Consider the following 22207-nt stretch of genomic DNA (forward strand, 5'->3'; position numbering starts at 1 on the left):
GCCACTTAAAGCTGTTTCGGTGTTTCGTATTTTAATCTTACTTTTTCATTCATTCCCTGCTCACTAGGAGGTTGCTGGTTGCTGTTGCTGGCAGGCAATTTATTTTAGTCGCACGACAGCACGGGGAGTCAAATTACACCTCGCTCGCGCCATCTAGCGAACACTTCGCATACTCGAAGGACGCTTGGCTGTGGCAGTGGAGACAAGAAAGTGTCTGCTGGTTAGTGGCTAAGCGTGACGCCCGCTCTCCTCATTCCCACATCACTTGAGCGCATTCACATCCAACACAAAAAGCCGAAAAGACGAGCGTAGCGAAAAGCAGAAGCAGCCACACATCTCATTCCACGTAAGGAAAGGTGCAAATGGCCGAGAAAGTTCCCGAGACGGCGGCCCCAGAGGCCGACGGCGGCAGCCTTCTGGTCGAAGTGTTACTGCAAATCATCAACAGCCCTCTCAACATCGCACTTGTCGGTCTGATCCTCGTGCTGGTCTACAAAATCTGGGGTAGCCGGCAGTCCTCGACGTCCTCGGCCGCTCCCGAACCCGAGCCGGAGCTGCCCAAGCTTAGGCGCGACTTCACGGTCGAAGAGATGCGCGAGTACACCGGCGACGGCTCGGACGGCCGCATCCTGATCGCTGTGAACGGCAAGGTCTTCGATGTCACCAAAGGCCGCCGGTTCTACGGACCTGGTTTGACCGATATTCGCCCGAAAACGAGCTCCAAACTGAGCACCAACTGATTTTCAGGTGGTCCGTATGCCGCTTTCGGAGGCCGAGATGCCAGCAGAGGGTTGGCCACCTTCCAGGTGGGTCCTGGCAAGGATGAATGGGACGACCTCAGTGACCTTAACTCGACTGAAATGGAGTCGGTCCGTGAATGGGAAATGCAGTTTACTGGTAATTTGCATTCGCCTTCTTGATGTTATTCCACGTGACATGGCAGTTTTGGAGTCGCGTGGTCTTTCACTGTCAATTTTGTTTATTTTAATCTGATTTAATTCATTGAAGTGAAAGTCACCTTCAGAGCGGATTTATAAATATTTCAACAGCTCGTTAATTTTCACTCAATTAGCATTCATCTGTAAATATTTATTGGTGTTTCGCTGACCTGACACTTATTCGCTCGGAGAACTACGAATTTTTACAATTAGCGATATAATGCGCACGAACTTAAAGACGCAGTAAAATTATCGTAGGAACTTATAAACATTATGTGGGCAGGTCACCGTGCAGATTTGAGGGTTTTGGTAGTTAAGATAAGATAAGTCGGTGAAGTGATCAGAGCCAACTTGAAAACAATTTTTGCTGTCAAGAAGGCAAGTAAAATTCAGAAGGAAACATCTCTATGTTGTACGGTTCATTGATTGCTGAGACAATGAAAGCATGCAGCTCAAAAGTGAAACCGCATTGATGGCAGGCAGTGCCAAGTCAACTGTGCAAGCCTGGCCTTTCTTTCTTGCTACCCAGTAATAGACGGAAATATCGACATAAAATCCAAAGAGATTAATGAAGTTCATTTTGACTCTTAAGCAAAATTGAAACCAAACTTTAAAATCTCATTAGTTTAATTGCTCTAATGTCTTAAATTACAAACAACACTCATTATTTTGTCTGTATTGTTTTTTGGACAGTGACACCTGCCTTATTATGTAACGACATTTCAAAACAAAAATTAATTTTCAGTTGATCTGGGCAGATACTAGATCCTGTAGAAAGTGATAGTAAAGCAATATTGATAACAGTAATTATTAACGTTGCAATGACGCCTATCAATCTGCAAACCGCCAATGGCAATCTGACCGTGGGCAACAGGAAGAAAGTGTGACAATTTCCGTTTGCTTTTGCCATTTCTCCACACATCTTTCATGTTACTTTAACTGGAAGTGTTTAGATTTTCTTGCCGCAAACAACATTGCTCACATGCTCACTCAAAGAAGGAAACAACAACGCATTCCTTTCGGTTTCCAATAAATATGATTGTAGATTGTAGAAAAAGGAAATCAATTTTTCGCCATCTGGAGGTTTGAATGAGGAAAGAATCCATTACCAATTTTGATCTTTTCAAAACTGGTGCGCAATTAAATGTTTTCTTCTCTGTTTAATAATGGCGATTTCCTTTTATTGAGTTTCTAAAATTTATTGATGCCTCAAAATTTCTTGTTAACAACAAGTTGATTCTGATGATAAACCAAAATTTACCGAGGACGCACTATTTACAAGCAGTAGCTGCTAAATTTGTGTGATTTTCAGTATGAAATTCCTTAGCATACCTTGATGAATGAAATTTTTTTAAAAAGTACAATTCCCTTGTTGGAGGGGAAAATTTTCCATTTGCTTAAGGTCAGTCAGTCAGGAAGGGGAATTTAAAAATTGTACTACAAGATCAGTAACAGAATTTAAGAATTTTAATATTTCACTTCCAACTGAATTGGTCTCTATTTTTTCATTCTTAATCGGTCCAGGCAACATTCCACCGCACCCCACGTGAAAAGATAAAAATAGAATACCAACTTCAAGTTTGACGAGTCAAATCTTCAGCATACATGGTTGAGCACTGACAGCACTGTAAATAATTTAAAGCTTTTTACTGTCGATGTGCTTGCCTTTAAATTATTGTTTCCATAAAAGTAAAAAGATTGTTCATTTCTAAGATAATTTCCTGGAATCTTGCTGAATACCAAAAGCTACTAGCCAGAGGTCTCAGCCGCGAGATTTTAGGCGGCGGCTGGCAGGACCATTCTTAGGCTATTTTTTTTTTTTTTTTTTTTTTTTTTTGCCTGGCGGTGGTAGCCGGCCATTTTCACCGGTGGCAGGCGCGGCTGACAAATATTTTAAACGTGAAATTTGATAGTGCTGAACGAATACATTTTTTTCTCCCGCACTTTTTAATTTTTGACCCTTTTTCACGGGCGGCTGGCGCAGCTTAGCCAGATTTACGGCAGCTGCCCACTTGACCCAAAAATTTCCTGCTAGCGCAGCGCAGTGCGTTTGGCTGAGACCTCTACTATAAACTAATTATCATTTTATTGTTTTTGCTTGTTTTATTAAGGGTTTGTTTAGATTTGGCAATTAAAGAGTAAAAACGAGAAAAAAACACAAATAAAAAATTAAACTAATTTACCTTAAACCTCAAATTCAAATTGGAGTAGATACAAATAAATCATTATTAATAGCGTTAATAGCCAACCATGGTAGTTCAAACTTAAATAATTAAACCGTACAAAATCAATTTTTTGTATTTGATAAGAAGTATCTTGTGTACTTGGATTAATACTGATTAAATGATATTTTCAGAAAAATATGAATACGTTGGCCGCTTGTTGAAGCCAGGAGAAAAACACAACAACTATTCTGACGAAGAGGAAGAGCAGCCAGAGGGAAAATCCAAAGATGAATGAAAAACTGTAAGCCAAGAAGGAAAATCATCTCCGCCCCTAACAACCAAGTATTTCCCAAGTGAACTGTCACGAAACACGAACCGCCTCTCTGAATCTAATCCTAATCGCTGTGTGTGCTGCTGCTGGCAAATGCGTGTGAGCACTCAATTCGTATCAGGGATCGCCCCTGCAAATTTGTGCCGGATTTTCCTTTACTCTTGCACTTGTTGATTCCATTGTCACACACACACACTCTTCAGTTTTGTCCTGCATTGCTTTTTAGTGTTGCCAATGGAAGTCAACCATCTTTCTTGTCTTACTGCTGAGGCTTGCACTTAAAATTAGTTGTCCGTGAGGGTGCGAGGCTGGTGTTCCCTTTTCTCACTTATAAGTGAATACTAGAGAATTGCCAACTTTGAACCTTTCCATGCATGTGTGGGCGAAGCGCCTTGCTTTTGGTCATATCTAGTGCAGGTGGAAATAAACTACCTTAAAATTAATGAGTGAGTAGCTGTGTTAATATGATTTAGAGAGATTGCTTTGAATGAATATTTGTTGAAATATCTGCATATCTATCTGTCATCACAATCTCACCCTTTCGTTCATTGTCATTTGAAAATCTGTGATGAGTATAAACCAAATTTTAAATTACCCATATATATATTTGTTTTAGTACTTTTATATGTCTTGTCTTCTGAAGCAAGCAACCCGATTCTTGGACTGTTAATTTATTTTCGTGCAAATTCCTGATTCCAACACTGATTCACCACTTAATGATTGTTATGTTAGCCTTTTTAAGTAACTCACCAACCTGTACGCAGAGGACAATGTTCTTAGTTACTGTTGAGGAGATATGTATTTTTCTATTGGAATGACTGTTGAAGCAAGTGACGACTGTAAGAATTGGTAGCAAGTCAAATGGGAACATTTTTATTAAGACTGAATTAGGGCGCCAAATTAAAAATTTGCACCAACATTCATCAGATAGATGTTACAGGCTTTTTTAATGAATTTAACGCACTGCTTTGAATTGAAAATTCGTTTCTGCCTCAATTATTGTCTCACTATAGTCTGCGTCTTTGGTTATGGATTGCTTTATGAATTAAGTTCATACACCATTGTATTTGTAATAGGTATTAATGTGAAAGCTTATATAGGCGATTATAAAAACTTTTGATTCTGCCAAACGATTGAATGGGATAAAATTATAAAATAAACAAGAATTAATAACACAAATTTGCATTTTATTGTGAAATTATAAATGCATAAAATCTGAGGTCTCCTGCCTGACGCTATACTTTAATTGTTATGTCACCTTTCTCCTTCAGGGCTTTCTGTCTTCATATTGGCAACATAGAAGAAGTAATGAAACCCGTCTCCAAATGTTTCATAGTTAACTTCCCAAAAAGTCTTCCTGATCAGAGGCAGCCTGAAGTGTGGCTGAGCAAAAGTAACAGATATAAATTTTCCAGTCTGAGAAAGCACATGATGGACCTGAAAAAAATTTATTCATTTTACAGTTCATTGGTAAGGGAAATTCGTACATTTTCCATTATCTGGGACATCATTTCTGCACCTTTATCAGAAATGTGCCACACATCTTCATCCACAAGCAGCGCATCCAAAGTGCCCTTTTCAATGACGACATCAAAAGAACGAGCCAAGAACGCCAAATGTTTGATGTCCATTGTTATCCATTCCATGCTAGGGAGTCTTTGGTTCATTTTCTTTAAAACGATATCCGAAAAATCAACATTGACGATATGCTTGTATCCATCATTGTACATACTTTCGCTAAGAGAGCTGTTGCCACAACCTAAATTTAAGTGTGCAAATAATATGGTTGGTTTTTTCAATTAATTTTTATAAAAGTTACCCAACATTAGGATTCTATCAGTCTTCTTGACATGCCGCTCTAATAAATGAACGAAATCCTTGTAGGTTTTAAACCAGTCATAGTTTTCCTCAACCGAGTACCGTTCATTCCAGTAGTTAACATCCTGGTAGCTCTTATTTGAAGGAGGGAGGTCCATTATGACATATCCTTGAATATGAAAATTATGATTTAGATGCAAAACTCTCTAAACATTAATATGAATTACATATATTATAATTCAAACTTCTTCAAACACAACATGTATTTTTGAAAACTATATTAATTAATGGTTTATTAAACGCAAAATATGCGTGCAACACTCTACGTCTAAAGATTACTCAATTTTTACACATTTTCGCTGCTTCTCTCAAAGTAAGTTTTCTTGCTGTACACTTTTGGATAAAAACTATATTATGATTGTATATTATGATACAAGTAAAAAATTAATTTTAAAACTATGATATGGAGAGCTTTTCTTTGAAAAATGGGAAAAATGAACACATTTACCTACCTACACTTTAGGATCAGTGGCAACAGTAACAACAAAAACAATCAGGATGGACCAGGGATGGACCAGGATGATACTGTAGTGTGTCGTGACTGTCGTGTAAACAAAATAAATGAAGAGAGGCGTGTCCATTCCAGACTCTCTGGAGGGAGGACAGATCAGCCAAAGAGAGCAGGCCATTGAAACCCGCCAATTTTCCCTTTAGCTTGAACTCTCAGCACGTGCTGTTTGTCTGACTGACTTTTACAAACTTATAGACATAAAAACCCATTTGAGTATTAAAAACTGAATTATGCTGTCTCAAAAATGCAGTTAAGACTTTAAACTAGTTTTTAGGGTTGAATAAAAACGGCAAAAAATGATTTTTTTCTGATTTAACGAATTACACCGCTAAAATTTATGCATAGCATAATACTATACTATTAACCTTACCACGACATACATACTATTAAAAATTAAACTATTTTGAAGCCTATATTCGAAAGAATATTATTTTTAAATAAAACAGAGTTTCTTTGTGAGGATTTTGTTTTGCATTTTTGGCAAAGTTTTGTATAATTATTTTGATTTAAGATTTTTTTTCTAACTATAATCAATTTTTAAATGTTGTTTTACACATTCATGGTTTAATAAGTTGCTTATATGGTTTTTGATTCAAGAAACATTTTCATAAAAAAAGGAAACTTTATTTTGAAACATAACTCAAATATCTTCATTACTTCCCATTTCTTCTGCTGTGACTAACTCGAAGAAAAAAACGTTTTTTTTTTCATTGAAAATAAATGCAGCTTTTTCGGTGTTGCAAGCTGCTTTAGCAGGTAATTTCTGTCAAGGGAAAATAAAAATCTCGCCAAACACCAAAGGGAGCTGAATTTATTTTTAGTTGAAAAATTATCATTTCTGCCTTTTCATTCGCTTCGATACATAATTAAATTGTGATCATCAGATATAAATATATTATCAATTTTTAACACAGTGGTTGCTTATCTTGATAATTAGAACACAAAATGTTACATTTTACTCACAATAAAATAAGTGCTAAGCTTCGCAATAATCAGGCACTTCGCAAATAATACAAGAACAACCCCAATTACAATCAATTTCTATAAGTCTGATCGGCACAATACCCGCAACACTGATACACAATTCTGTCGTCGGATTAAATTTCGTTATTGCAGAATCTTCTGAGCCTAGCATTGATTGCTTAATATCTGACCCAGTTGATTCCCAAACGAATGCCTTTTGCCTTTTGGTGCCGGAGCGATCTCTTCCGGAAGTGCAGCATTCAACTCCTATATTAAGTCATGCGATGTTTTATTTATTATTAAATTTTTGCTTACAACTACTAATAGTATTAAATCATTTTGCAGCATTTTATGACAAGAATTCAGATCGCGGCGTGAGTGTGTTTTGCCACAGTCAGCCTGATGATTGGAACTGGACTTTGATTTACCGTTCTTAGGATAGATTTTGCTGAATTCCGCTAGTTCTTCTTCCCTCTCAAACGATGCCATGACCATGCCTCGTTTGCTGCAATATGCAATTGCTTTTATCCTGTCCGCCTTTTGCCCGTTCTAAACAAAACCCATTTTATTAAAACACATTGTACAAAGCTGTGTTGCATGATTGGATTACTTTAGATTCAAAGATGTGGTATGTGCCAACAGAAATGCTTTGTTTAGCAACATCGCCTGGAAAATTAGATTTTGTAAAAATTAATTTAATTGGTTTGATATGAAGCAACTATACCTAAAATCATTACTATTAAAACAAGTAAGAAAAATATGATTATATACCTGCTCGGTTTGTACATCGTGGGTCCTGCGAAGAAGCCTAGAAATAATTAATCAAATAATCAATTTATCCATAGATTGCCAAATTCGCGTGAATTTGCTATTGAAAGGAGCAGTGGTGGACAACTTTTACCTTGCTTACTTTGTTTGTAGTGAGCAACGCTTTAAAATCGTTGAGCCAGGATAAAATCTTTTCTTCCGAATTTTGGAGACTCGCCTGCAAAGATTTCATTGAATTTTCATAAATATAAACTAATTGTGTCGTCTCTCATACCTTTATCTCTTGTTGAAGATTTTCATAACTCAGTTTAATTTCCTCAATTCCAGACTGGCAGGACTTAATCGTAGTTTCGTTGAATAAAAATTGTACTTCAGACCTGATTTTATGAATTGAAATGCCATAATGCACAATATCTTATAATCATAATAGAATAAAAATAATTCAACTAATTCATTACTTGAAGTCTGACAGTGCCTCCACCAAGCCTGCAGTATTAGAGGGGGTGTCTTTTATTGTCAGGCTTCTAATTCCATCTTTTATCTCATTCAAGCTGTATAAGAATTAAAAAATACACTTGGTGTTAAATTAAACAATCTACAATAAAATGTTGAATAGAGGTCATAGCCGGAAAATTTTCAATTTGATTCATACCTTTTATGGATGCTATGTGCATTTAAGATTGTTAGGTCGTCCACCTTAAAAACAATTTAACAAACCTAAATATTTTTCTTGAAACGAAACACAGGAAACTAATTTAAAAGGAATCTTAAATATTGAAACGTAATTCATAGAAAATTGTAGAATTTACTGATTTTAGACATAGAAAGTTTGAACATTCTATATTATATTATAATTTTCGAAATATATAGATGAGACAATGAAGTTATAGTAGTCATCAACCGCTTTCCTTTAAATTATTCTGTATTGGGTGGAACACAGTTAAAAAAATACTTACATCGTCATTCTCGTAATCACGAATTATTGTTTCCTCGTCTGATTGAATGCGTTGAACACTGGCCAATGCAAAGGAAAAGAGCAAGAAAAGCTTCATTTCTAAACAGCTTCGCGAAACCACTAATTAGTCATTAAGATATCAAAGGCACATGTGCTTGGTACAGAAATTTCACTCTTAATAGAGAGGCTGGGGATCAAAACAAGATGCCCACACACCGACCGCAGCAGGAAAAGGAAATTAGGGGGATAAGAACACCAGTCCTTGATAGCGGTGACGCTTTATCACAATTCAGCAGTCGTTTGCTATCGTGGTTGCTCCATTGACATTACATGTCGGCACATCGGCAGTCTTTCCTGTATACTAAAATACATAATATGTATATATATTACCCAATGGAAGAACCAAGAATTATAAAACCCTATTTTATGTAATGGTACGTAATATTTACCATTATGTTTATTTTAAATCCAAATTGTTTGTTAACTGCAGCTCATCAGTGAGGAGAGAAATCAAATTTGTAATTGCTGCTAGATGTTTTACTTACTTAGTGCATTAAAAATAAAGTTTATTAGTAGTGCACGTTGTTTTGTATGTACTAATTATATATTATTACGTACAAAATATTACTCTATACCTGGTCTTTATCTTTGTATTAAATCGTTTAATCCTGTACGTTTTCAAAAAATTGTAAACATATTTTATATCAAATCAATGATTTATTAAACGCGCAACACTAAACCTATAATTTATCAATTTTTATATATATTTTTGCTACTTCTCTCAAAGTCAATTTTCTTGCTGCACATATTTGAGTGTGATTTTTTTCACATGGCTCTCAACAGAAATTAAATCTAATTGCTAAATCATCATTAGAGGTTCATAATGAAAGGTTGTATTACTACAGAAAATATAGTGATAGCCATGACTAGCAAATCTTGTATAATAAATATTTCTATCAGGAAAATCTGGGCCACGCCAGTTCTCAATAATCAGATTATAGTTTCAGTCTCGTAAAAATTCGGCACAAATTAACAAGTCTATTTGTTTTCTTTGATTCATAAAACATTTATTACACATAAGTCTCTGGTAAGTTAAATTTATGTAAGTCAGTTACACACAAATTGAGTCTTTCGCGATCATTTCATAAAGGTAACGAGATCTACTAAACTTACAAATTCCAAGAACTTTTTTTAAAATAGCGAGTTTTATCTCTTTCTAGATTATCTAACTCTATAAATATATTTTAGTAATTGATTTTAATGAATTTTGAGACAGTCAAGGCTACGTCGTTGAGTGATCCGAGGCGTTTGAAAACTGGCCACGTTCAGGGGTGCAGCAAGCAGCACTTCCACCCCGCGGCCAGCGTCCGCAAGCGGCGGCGGGTGGGGGGCGCATGCGTCACCCTCGGCGGCTGCAAGGGTGGAAGCGCGCAGGCGGCACACGCTGAGCACCGCGAGCGGGACTCGGCAGTGTGCGGGAAAAAGCACAGGAGATAACACAGTCGAGAAGTGGCTGCTCTTGTCTCAGGACGTCCAGCGAGCGCGAGACTGCCAGGTCAGCTTCGAGTGTGACCTCCGACCCTCGACGGCCAGCACCATAGGCGAGTACGCTTTCGGCGCGGATCCGGCCACCAAGACGCACGGTGAGTGCTTGTGTAGGCGCATTTTGCGGCGCGCGCGGCTAATTGGCCGCCACGTGGGTGCGGATAAGCGCCGGCGTTGATTAAAAAGCGCGTTGTTTTCGGACGTATTAATTAAATCGTGCGCGTCAGTAGTGGGAAGGCAATTTCGCCGGGTGGTGCCGCCTTTTTTCGTGTTAGGCGCTCGGGGTGGCTGGCTGGCTGGCTGGCGCGTTTAATGAAATTCTAACAGCCGCTTTGTGTAATTTATTTTACTTAAATTGCGCGCTCGACGGCGAAAGCAAGAAGCAGAGAGAATGAAATTAAAATTGAAAACTTTTTTAATGAAAGTAGAGCGGCGTGGCGGCAGTTAGCGGCGAGAAGAGCGCGTGGCAGGCGGCGGAGAAGAGTGATGAAAAATCATCTCTTTTATTAAAAAACGGAAAAGAATGGCTGCTGCTGCTGCTGCTGCTGCTGCAACTACTACTACATTGCTTTTTTATTATGGGATCATCCCCGTGCCGAAGCAGCAGCGGCACCCACAAAACTCGTCGCGTCTCGTTCTGCTGATATTAAAAATAGTTTGTGATCTATGGGCGGCCGTCTTTTAATATGAGCGCGGGGATGCCATCACGTGCGCAGCGCCGATTATTGAGTTCATTCATCATTTTAATTAAACAAAAACCAATTAGGGGCTGAAAAGGTGGAGTGAGATGCACACGCCGCCGCCACCACCGCCGCGCCGCCGCCGCCGCCGCTGCTGCAGGGGCTGTTCAGCGTGGTTATTATTACGCCCCGTGTTATTATTATCATAAGGGCCGCCTCTTTGAGGAGCAGCTTTGCAATCACGAGTTAGTTGTTAGAATGGTTGTTGCCGGCGAGGAGCGAACCACGCAAATTGGCCATTAGCTGCTGGCTGCTCCGCTCTATACCTTGCTTCTCTTGTGCAGGCAAAACTCTCCTAATTACCATACACTCTGTGTGCTCTCTCTGCTTCTTTGTAAATTGTGTGTGGTGCTGTTGACGTGCCCCCTTATTATTAAAGTTGGGCCTGACTGCCGGCTACTACCTTGAGGAAAGTGCTCGCTCGGGTCGCTGCTACCACTGGCCTGCCAATAACTTGGCGCAGGAAATAATTTGCTGCTGGGGAATTTCGCGCTGCTTTTTGTGCCGTCGCTACATATGTATCTATAGTGGCACACTTAAAAGGAAATTATTCTCTGTAATTTCGCACAGAGCTCCCACCATTAATCTAATTTCTTAATTACGTTTAGAAAGTTCAAATTATTTTTTAAATGTGTGAAACAAATTTCAATCGTGTTCATTGCTATTTTAAATCGGAGAATAAATGAATGTTCATCGGAAAATAGGCGAGAAAATCGAGTTAGAAATTGACCACTTGCGAAAGCGAACCCAATTAATTTTGCATCAAGGGGAACGGTTATGCAGATGCCCACCTTTTTGATACTTTTAGTGCCGCGAGTGCGATTTGCTGTTCCATAAAAGTGATGCTCTGGGTGCCTGCTGAGAGATGCTGTGTGCCGCGCCTTTTCTGCTGGGAGGGAAGAAGCAGAGACCATCAAAGTAATAGCAAAAAGGAGCAGCTCAGGATATAAGGGGGTGTTTTTAGAGCCCATTGAACCGATAAATAACTTTTGGAGAGTCGAGATTTTTCCTATTATTTTACTCTTTTTTCTCGCAGATAATTCTATTTTGCTAGCTGACGCCGAGTCTTCTTTCTTCCTCCTACCATCCAACCGCTCTCGCTCGCCGTGAAAGGTGAAATATATCAATGAGTTATAAATCGAACTGTCTAATTTTCTTGAGCGATATAGACGGCTGATTTTATTGGCTCTATGGGCGGGAAACTGCAGCCAGATTTATCTTCTCATCTCTCACCGACCTGCTGTCGTTTCGGACACACTCTATTGTTCCATCCGCAGATGCAATTATCCAAGTTAATGTGATGCGGATCAATTTCTGATTGGGGATTTGGAAAATAAACGAAACTTGCCGGCGGCACCCTCTCAAATTCAAGCGGGGAGGAGATAATGGCATTTTCGCTCCCAGAATGCCGGCGAGATAATTGAGCAGAAAACCGAGCGGATTTTGTTTCAGCGGCCAGTTTGCGGCAGGCGCAACTTCAATCAATCTGTGCGAGCGAGGCCCGCATTCCGCTTGCAGATTGATTAGCGAGTGGACAGCAATCAAGGCGGCGAGAATTTCTTTTTCCGGCACCGAGAAAGCGGGAGAGAAAGAAAAGTTACCGCGCGCGTCCGTCGAGTGCACTGCATAAAGCACCCAATCTGGTAAGGCGGGTCTGCCATGAATTCACAATCTGTTTCTAATGCTGCGCGATTCATCAAGCTCTAGTTGTCATGGTAATTTTTACCAATGGGGGTAGTGATGATGCTGAATGGGGTGGCATTACAGCGGCATGTGGGGTGTGTGTGTGTGCACACGTCTCTCGGCGCTCGGCTTTTTTTGTAGAGGCGCAGAGGGGATTTCGAATCACATAAGAATTGACCTTCACACCCATAATTCGTAGCCATTCACGCTGGTAAATAACTGGAGCGGCACCTTTTTCAAATGATACCCATTGTGCGTGCCGAAGGAGCAAAGGGGTGAGATTTTTGTGTCCATGCGGCTGGCACTGACGAGATGCTGACTTTTTCTCGCAAATGTGCTGCCGGCTGGTTGAATTAGTTCATTTATAATAAAACCTCGTCATCAGCAGCAGGACTGCAAACCGCAGCAGCGGCGCTGACTGCCTCATCAGACGCCTCTTGTTGTGCTAGACAAAAAGCCCAGCGCTGGCTGTTTGTCAAAGATTAATCACAGACCATGCACCGCGCTCTTTCAGCACCGTTTTATATTTCACACCGAGCTCAAAATGCGACACGACTTGAAAAGTTCGCGCGACGTGACGACAAAGACGCGCTGGTGGACGTTTATTTTTATGAGCGAGATCAGAGCTTTTTGCAAATCTTGGGTAATACCGGTAAGTTGTCTCTTTGTCCCTTAATTGCTGTCTCGCCACCCTTTTTCCAAACAACAAAAAATGAGGTACGTGTGTTGCTTTGAAATAATTCTCTGTGCAGAACACAACAATTTTATTTACGAAAGATTTTAAAGGAAAAATCCCTAGATCATTCTATAGAAATTAAAAATTCTCAATTTATGATTTTACGGTCGGTTCGACATTATTTGAAAAAAATAACATTGTCATCTCGTTGCAAAATTATTAATTCTTTTAAAATTGCCGCATGAGAAAATCGAAAAAAGCTAATTTATATATTTAGAAATTTTTTTCCTTTAAAAATATCATACTTCCGGTAAGGCAATCATTTTAAACATTCCCTCAGTGGCAAAATTTATTTTCATTTTTAAAACAACTAAATTTTACATGTCCATGTCAAAGTCCGCATATTAGGTATTTTTTATTTTGTTGTTGAGTGTTGAGTTTTCACAAGCTGTTTAAAAATTGGTTGTTGATGCAGCTATTGCAAAACATCGGATCATTGAACGAATGAGCAAAAACGAAGCTGGAATTATTTTTACAGCAGTTTTCACAGGAGCTGACCGACTAAATCACTTCTAGCTTTCTCCGTTCAGCGGCTGCTGGAATTCATTTTCTAGACCCAATTTCGCAACAGTTGACGGTCGTGCCAGTTTTTCTGCGGCCAATATCCGTTGCGCCAGAAAAATCGAGGAAAATGTATCGCGCGCTAAATTTACTGCTCCTTTGTGCATGTGTCACTTTTTCATCTCCTCTCAATAACATGAACAAGAGGGGTAAAGCAATTTCGCCACGAAATAAGAATTGGTTCGCGATAACGTCTAAAATACTTTTTTGGCTACCCATGTATGGATGGAGTAGCTAGCGCCAGTGCCGCCCGTCGTTCTCTCTCTCTCTCTCTCTCTCCTTCGACGCACAGCCTCCGCTGCTGCTGCTGCTGCTACTGTGTATAGGCGAACAACTTATGAGAAACTTAAATATCAAAACGGCTGATAGAAAGTCTAGGGGATTGGAAAGCAATTTCAGCTCCGGAGCCCCGCGAAATGGATCACGCTGGCTAGTATAACTTTTCCTCCTTCCACCCCGTGTGTTGCCCCTGCGCCTCTCAAACCACACACACCCTCCCTTGCCTTTTTATTCAATACGTTGCTTATATCGTTTTCTAAACTATAACGACGCAGCAGCAAGACGAGGAATAATAAAAAAGGGATCAGATAGTGTAATAACGCAGGCACACACACACATTCTCTTTTCTGCACGCGCTACAGCATGCATGATGCCGCCCCCAATCAATAATTAAAATTGGAATCTGCACCAGTGTGTATTTTTGTTCCATCAGGCTGGGAAAATATTGGGACACGGTGAATTTTTATTGAGGGTCGCACTCTGGAAATAATAATATGATCAATTTAAGTTTCACCATCAACCCAATAGCAGCAGCGGCAGCCAGCGCAAATCAAATTTATTTTGCTCTGCAGCACGTGGCGTGTGCAAAGCAGCGGCTTTTCATCTCGTTCGGCTGCTCGCTCACTTGGCGTCGAGTGTATTATTGGATATTGATCTTTTTATAAATCATCGTGCGCCACTCCGGGTTATATATGCAATTTTGGATTCATAAGATGTGCGATTGCCCACGCGGATCGGATGGAACAGTTTTATTAATGAAACGCGCGTGAGCCCGACACGCGTGATGGAAATTGGTTCTCCTCTATTGCTTATTGATTTTCGCTGATGTTCGTCGACACACTCGGCCTACAAAAGTCTCAATATACGTATATATTCAAGAAGCGATTGTCCTTTCTGGAAAATATTTATTAAATTGGATGTTTGTGCTTATTTCTTACCATCACGTGATTTTACTCTGAATTTGAATATTGTCTTATGCACGATTGGCTGCTTGCACGATCCTCCAGAACAATTTTATTAACAACAACGATTTTGATTTTATTTTGTTGGAACCATCTGGTGGGTGAAATATTAATAAAATATGAAAAGCCAGACGAATATTTTAAGCCGTTCATGAATTTATTTCTCGCAATCGAATTAAATATGGCCCTCAAAGATTTTATATGAAAATCATTAGGCAGAATAAATTTATTTCATTGGTCCAGTTCATTTTGGCAATTCCATAACAATATAAAGGGATAAACAGAAGCCAAAATAATGATAAAATACGTGGCTTTCGATGTGAAATTAAATCGCTAATTTACTCACAAACCAGTGCCAATTAACGCAGAATACATAATAATTGTAAATCCAAATCAAAAGGCTACGCCGCGAAATCAAATCTCATTTGCGGATCAGGGCAAAAAGCGAATTAACAGTGCCGGGATTAATTATTTGCGCTCAATTACGCCAATACTGTTCGCATCCTAATTAATGTGTGCGTTTCTTTTGAAAAGTCCTGGTTCCAACACGCGCACACTCCACAACCCGTCAGTTAGTTCATTTCCGCTAATGATTGCCAGCAGTGCAATTAGTGATTGAAGTGGCCAGCAGCTGATGTGTGGAATCAGCAGCAACGTCAACGGGGGCAGGCCGGCATGAATAATTGAAAGTAATTATCGGCGCGGTGCTCTCGAAATAATTCTTGCCATGTAATTACTCTCTCTCTCTCTCTCTCTCTCTCTCTCTCTCTCTCTCTCTCTCTCTCTCTCTCTCTCTCTCTCTCTCTCTCTCTCTCTCTCGCACATGTACACACACGCCCCGCCCGTCATTAGAAATTAATTAAAAAAGTGCATTAGGGAAGCAGACCGCGAGAGAGCAGCTAGTGATTAAATAAATAAACAGTGCCGCTGGTTCTCTATAATTAAAATTGACTTTTCCCTGTGTTCCAATGAGCCAGAGTGTTTTGTCATTAATTTGATTGGTTGAGCGACGATTGAGCAATTCGCCCTGCCAAGCAACTGAAAAGCAGTCACTCAGTTAATCACCCGCATTCCCTATTGATCCGCATTGGCGATCGCTCCTGGCTGATGTGTGCGTGCGTGTGTATGGACATTGTTTTGGTGTCTCTTTGAACCGACGAGTGACCTGCCGCTAATTGCATGATCGCCAGCGAAAACAACACCCCCCAGGCATTGACGCTTGTTTTTGCTTTTATCTTCCACTCATCCAGATCATTTTTTCAATTTCATTTCGAAGGTTGTTTAGTTCATATATGCGTGTTCTGAATTCCCATTTTATTTGTCGTTGGAAATCCAAAATTAAATAAATAAAATTTTGGAATTGTTTCAGAACCTCCTATTTAAAGAAACGCAATGCTGTTCAAATCCGTTTGAACCGTTTTAACGAATTAAGGCTGGAATAGCACAAATTTTTAGTCTTGATTTATTCACTCGCACTATTTGCATTAGGCTCTTTCCGGGAAGATGGACTGCTGGCAAGTAATTAGCGCAGAATTTGGTGCTGAAGTCAAAATACACCATCAACGTCACTTCCCCTGAATTTGGAGTTGACTTTTGCCTGTAGCAAAAGCATTAAACTGTCTGCTCAGCACAGCACAGCACACACATACACACGCCAGCCAATGCAGCAGCCAAGCCCGAGAGCCGCTCTCGCTCCTCATACCATTCTCTCTTATAAACACAAATCCCTTCCTCAACTTAATTAAATTTTCTCGCACACTAACAGGATGATTAATTTACAAACAGTTCTGCTGTCTCTCACACGGCGCTTGCTCTCACAGGCTCCAGCAGCAGCTAGCTCCTGCTCTAATAAGCTCGAATTCATTTTTGCCTCTTTACTCGCGTCCGCCTTTGAAAATCTGAGACTCGCGTGTTTAATTGAATTTTCATAATCTGCTGCCGGATTGTTTGCCGCGTAGGCACTTTTGGGTATAAGCGCTTTAGATAATTACTTTGCAGAAACGTTGTGTCTAATTTGCGAGAGCAGAGCTGGCAAACTCAACTGAAATGAAAACCGAGCCCTTTGCGCGACTTGTAGAAAAACTGTGCATATATGGAGCCACAGTCGGTCTTGAATAGTAAAAGGTGTGGAAGAGGTTTTAGTTTTTTGCTACGTGAAAAACACTTAAGCTGCAGAAAACGTACAAAATGTCTTGAAATTTATATCAGTTGTTCTTGACTGCTGAGAATAAGTTTTAATCAAAACAAACACGCGCAGAATTTAATTTTTTTTATCCATAATGGGCTCACAGGCCTCGGTGGAGAAATGGGACCAGCCCGATCCGGGGTCTTTATATTGAAACGCTATACAATCATTCACGCAACCCTCCTTAATCCGATTTATAGGGGCCCAAAGATGTCAGAAGCAAAACGAAGTATCTCTAGTCAATTTTAATTTTATTGTTTTTAAAGCGCAGAATTATGAAAGTGTCCATTTTTCACATCCATAGGCATCGACCTGCTTTTGAAATACAACAGAAAATGTGCGGAACTTAATTAACTTCAGTAAATAATCGCAGCAGAAACAATGGAAAGAGCACCTTTCACTGACAGGCAATTAAACGCGCGCGCGCGCGGCGGCGGCGGCTTTGTGTGCGCGAAACGGAATTATTCTTCCGCCAAAGGAACGCGAGCGGCGCGGTGATTAAACTGATAAGGCTAATCAACGCTGTTATTGATTGAAGCGAACGCAATTAATTTTTTGAAAGATCAATAAAACGGGTCTGCTGCCCCCGAGAGTTGAGCCGAGAGTGGAATCCTAAATGAAATCGCCGGGCCGTGTGGCTGACGCCGAGAGGGCTTAATGAGAACCCGTTTTAGTAATTACCGCTCAGCTGTTTGCTCGGTAAACTAATCATCTCGTCAAGCCACCCCCTCACGGCTGGACCAATATGCTACCCTCCTTACATTGTGTGCGAGAGATGGAATTACTATAAGCGATACTAGCCGGGCCCCCCCCCCTCCACCCTCGCACCCTCCCTGCACGGGCAGGCATTCCATCATGGCTGGCGGAGCGGTGATGGGGAAAGGGTCCAATTAATTTCCAAGAAACACGTATTACACAAAACTTTTCCTATGATTACTTCCTTAATTAAAACTTTTGTGTTCACGTAATAACGGGCGCGCAGACGAGGTGGAGGAACAAAACAAAACAAGCAGGCAAGAAGCACACAGACTCGAGTTTTCTCGCTCAGTTCGCTCGCCTGCCCTCCTTGGGGTTGTGAAAAACAGTCTATCCAAATTCAAACCGTTCTTTCGCGGCTTTTTTTAGCTCCACGCTAGTTTCTAATTTGGTTGGCCAAGCAATGGCATCAAAAGTTCTATCAAAAATAAAAAATAAAACTAGTTTTAATTTTATATTATAAATACGAGAGTTAATTAAATGATCTGATATTTCAAAGCAAAAAATTCTGAATTCATGAACTCACGAAAAAATAATAAATTATTCCAGCGCGGATGAGATTAACTTGATTTAATAAAGCGTTCAACCTCATCCATTCTTGGTTGATAGACTATTTTTCACATCCCTCGCGCCTGTTTCTTCGCCTACACCCGCTCCACCAACGTCCGCATGCTCGCCCGCTCGAAAGTGACTCTTTAATTAAAGAAAAGCGCGCCCGTTTTGGCCCATTTGGCGCGATAATTGATCCCTAATTGGAAGTGATTGGAGCAGTTAATTAAAGCGCTTTGTCCACGCCGCTCTTCAATTATATTATTGTCAGCGTCAGTGCAGTTGCACCAGACGGCCTGTCGTTGACACAACTCGATCTCTGGCTCGCGCTCGCTGGCTGGCTGGCTGGCTCGACGGCTCGTTATGGTGCGCGCGCAAAAACACACGGCTTGCAGCAGTAATTAGCTGTGAGTGTGTGTCGCCCGCTCTTTCTCTAGCTCCCTCTCAGCGTTCTTCTAATTATTCTAGCTTTAATGAAGTCGCCAAATAATGACGCACTTGATCCCCCGAGGCCGTTATGCTCTTCTCATTGTCTCTGTGCAATTTTCGAGACAATAAAAACTATATACACAGATTCCTGCCCGACATTTCATGCAAATGACGATCATAGTTATAGAAGAGGGGAGAAATCAGTATATTATTCAGCGGAAAATTTGATTAGAACGTTGAAAAAAGGAATATGAAAGTGCGAGGGTTAAAAAGAAGTATCAAAAATATTTCTGATCGGCTTGCGAGTTAAAAGGTGAAAAAGGCTGGACTATCAGATGGTTAGATTTTTAAGATTTTCGATTAAATTGGGCAGTAAATATCATACTTTAAAATTGATTAAAAGAAATGATGCTCATGAGACATAACATGAATTTAATCTAGTGGATATATAACAGTTTATGAGCAACGTGTTAAAAACCACCCAAAATTATAATAATTTTAAAATAAATTTCCAATCAGTAAAATTTTAAATCCGGGTATGAGCTCATTGGTAAAAGAAAAAAAATCGAGTTTTTGGCAACAAAAGACTTGTAGTCAAAACAGAAATTCACAACTAATATTCGAGTCTGTTTCCTGAAAACGCCTATTGTTCGCTTAATTTAAGGCTTAATGAAATTATGCAATTTTTCATAATCGCATTAAACCATTTTTTCCAAACATTGCCAAGACGATGGTTCAAATATCTGCCAAAATTAAAATTGTTTACATTTTATTCAAATTACCAGAAGTTTGTGGAGATTTTTTTAAATTGATAATATATTTTTCAATGCTGGATAATAAATTGGAACGGGTTAGTTTCTTTTCGACTGTGAGATTAATTTGTCTCGTCGTCAGTTCAATTTACACTTCGACTCGCAATCACCAAACAGAATAAAATGAACGCAATTTTTCTGAACTCATCCGCCAGCTAATTGGCTAATTATAATTTTTAAATATCCTGAAAAAAAATATTTAGACCGCGTTGTCGAAATAAGCCACATTTATGTTGTGTTGCAACAACTTGAGCTCCTTATACATGTAGTTTTTGCGCTTTACTTGTTTTGGATTTGACAGGATTTATTACAAAAGTGATATGAAACAAGTCGCCCTGGGGGTAACATTGTCGAAAAAAGATCAAGAAAGTTTCTCCTTTCCTAATATTTGGCCTCCCATTTTGTTACACCCGCGCAATATTAGTTTTTGCGCTGCAGCGAGTGTCTAGACGACGTACGAGAGATATGAACTTGCTAGCTCTGGTCTGGTTTGTGTGTGAGAAATGAAAGACGAAAGCGGCAATATAAAGTAATAATAGGAAAATCTTTCTTATACCCAGAGCCCAGCATCTCACGGCAGCCAGCGCTATGAATTTCTTGGGAATTTATTAATTTGGGTGTGTATAGGAGCAATAAAATAATGGGAAATAGCGTAAAAAAACGGCGGGCTGGGGCTGGGACGGGAGACGGCGGCCGAGAATCGATCGCGGCGACTGCCATAACTTTTTGATGTGTGTCAGTTGAGCCGAGATAATCTTTCAAGTGGATTGCTGTGTCGCACAAGAAATGAACTGACTCGGGGGCGAGCCCGCTAAAGGAGTGGCGCGCGCAAAGTGCTTTCGCTTCTCTCTCTCTCTTTCGCTCTCTCTCTCTCTCTCGGTCTCGGAGGCCGCGATATATCTCACCTCTCATTGTATGGCATTGTTTGTCTTTTACTGGCCATTACCTAAATTGGACGAAAATGCAATCAAGAAAATGGGAGAGCTGTTGTTTCCAATGGAAAAAAGCAGGAAGGAGAGAAAGAAAGAGCCGAGCTGGATGGAAAGTTAGTTGCCCGGCAGCTCTTTGCGGCCGCTGTGAATAAAACACATTTTATATCCTCTCCGCCTCCTTTCTTTGAGAGCTGCCCGACTTTTAGATTTATCTTTCCTAATACTTTTAACTCTAATAGATTAATTTGATTAATGCAATCAACCTCTTAGAGAAATGGATGTGCGGCGTCCGCGCGGCACCGGCGGCTCTTCCGCCACCGCGCCTTGCTCTTTTCCATTAGCAAATAAATATCGCACACAAGTGCTTTCAATGTACCGAGTAGTGATCTTGGCAATATAATAAAACAGCAATAATAACAGCCAGGCCGGCACCCCAAAAGTCGAGCGCGCAGCGCAGAGTAATCGCGCGCGCCGAGGCCCCAGCTGAAATATTAATCCGTCCATTATAAATGTATTACCATCAATAAAAGTGATTGGATTGCTTTGCGTATGGTGTGCGCAAAGGCCAATTTTACCGCCGCAATCATTGCAAATGGATAGAAGAGTGAATTAAGGGGAAAGGAAAGTTGTGTGTGCCAGCCAGCCAGCCAGCCTGCGATGTGGGCGGTTTGTTTAAGGCATCTGTTTTAAGTAGACGCCACCGCCGCCTCCGCCGCCGCCGCCACCGCACCGCCGAGCTTTTTCTTGATATGGCAGGTTTCAATTTCCCTAAAAGGCTGCTAGCTGCTATTCCGGCAACCTGCTAGCTCGCTCTGTCGTAATACTCTATACAACTTTGTATGATGAGCCAGAATGAGGAATAATACGGATAATGCGCGCAGCCCCCTCGTGCTCATGTCTAACAAACAAATACAGCATGTCCTGCGTAAGGTTAACAACAACAACAATGGCAATGAAATTTATTGCGCTACCCAAGCTACATGTACACCTGGAATGCCCTACTACTTAAGAGTGACAATCCCTAATGAATTTGGTAGATGATGATTCTAACAAAAAACGTTCAGTTTGTAAATCTTTAAATTACCTTTTATTTTTATTTATTATTTTTTATTTTGACGAACTAATTGAAAGATGAAGTCTTGTCGGTCTTGAAGTAAGCAGGTCGTCATTTATAGTTTATAGAATTATTTTTTGCGGTGGGGATATATTTATAGAATTGCCTCTGGAACGTTATTGTTTTTTTAAAAAAAGTTTACTTTGTATTTACCTGATTTATTAAGAAACAACTACTGTTGAATAATCCAAAATACAGGTGCAGATTTGTTCAAATGATGCATTTGCTATAATTAACATTAGTGAAATTTGATTTTGAAGAAAAATACTGATATTTTGCAATTCTAAAAATCGCAGGTTCTGAATTTAAAGTCACTGTCATTCTTGGGGACTGCGTTAAAAAAGCAGAAAACTAGAGGCAGCACTTACTCTAGACTGATGGGATTTGCAGAAGCCACCACGGCGTTGGCAGCAGA

The 22207-nt window shown here is 40.0% G+C and overlaps 4 protein-coding genes across 7 annotated transcripts in view; 2 read left to right on the forward strand and 2 right to left on the reverse strand.

Annotated features, from left to right (window-relative positions):
• The first annotated feature begins 171 nt into the window (after window positions 1-171).
• MSBP (membrane steroid binding protein) lies at window positions 172-4613 on the forward strand. Its single transcript, XM_065476994.1, has 3 exons — window positions 172-690; window positions 748-897; window positions 3295-4613. Exons 1-3 carry the CDS (start codon window positions 363-365, stop codon window positions 3396-3398), a joined length of 582 nt encoding a protein of 193 aa, XP_065333066.1. The 5' UTR covers window positions 172-362; the 3' UTR covers window positions 3399-4613.
• LOC135934971 (EEF1A lysine methyltransferase 4-like) lies at window positions 4605-5854 on the reverse strand. 2 transcript variants are annotated; one of them, XM_065476993.1, is made up of 4 exons: window positions 5765-5854; window positions 5254-5421; window positions 4922-5193; window positions 4605-4871 (listed from the first exon to the last, which is right to left on the reverse strand). In XM_065476993.1, the coding sequence occupies exons 2-4, from the start codon at window positions 5408-5410 to the stop codon at window positions 4689-4691; spliced, it is 612 nt and encodes a 203-aa protein (XP_065333065.1). In that variant the 5' UTR covers window positions 5411-5421; window positions 5765-5854; the 3' UTR covers window positions 4605-4688. The 2 variants fall into 2 exon arrangements, with proteins under 2 accessions (XP_065333065.1, XP_065333064.1); XM_065476992.1 differs by having other exon boundaries at window positions 5761-5854.
• A 760-nt stretch (window positions 5855-6614) lies between these two features.
• LOC135934968 (uncharacterized) lies at window positions 6615-8880 on the reverse strand. Of its 2 annotated transcripts, none has more exons than XM_065476986.1 (9): window positions 8511-8880; window positions 8207-8250; window positions 8013-8105; window positions 7829-7931; window positions 7688-7771; window positions 7558-7594; window positions 7397-7452; window positions 7215-7335; window positions 6615-7053 (listed from the first exon to the last, which is right to left on the reverse strand). In XM_065476986.1, the coding sequence occupies exons 1-9, from the start codon at window positions 8604-8606 to the stop codon at window positions 6800-6802; spliced, it is 888 nt and encodes a 295-aa protein (XP_065333058.1). In that variant the 5' UTR covers window positions 8607-8880; the 3' UTR covers window positions 6615-6799. The 2 variants fall into 2 exon arrangements, with proteins under 2 accessions (XP_065333058.1, XP_065333059.1); XM_065476987.1 differs by having other exon boundaries at window positions 7697-7771; window positions 8511-8877.
• A 1072-nt stretch (window positions 8881-9952) lies between these two features.
• The window catches only part of LOC135934970 (LIM domain only protein 3-like), a 37729-nt gene continuing 25474 nt past the window's right edge, over window positions 9953-22207 (forward strand). For both annotated transcript variants that reach the window (XM_065476988.1, XM_065476990.1), the window contains exon 1: window positions 9953-10152. The gene's annotated coding sequence lies outside the window, so the exon portion shown is untranslated. The remainder of the gene's footprint in view (window positions 10153-22207) is intronic.

Source organism: Cloeon dipterum, chromosome 2 (assembly GCF_949628265.1).
Source record: "Cloeon dipterum chromosome 2, ieCloDipt1.1, whole genome shotgun sequence".
Lineage (NCBI taxonomy): Eukaryota > Metazoa > Arthropoda > Insecta > Ephemeroptera > Baetidae > Cloeon > Cloeon dipterum.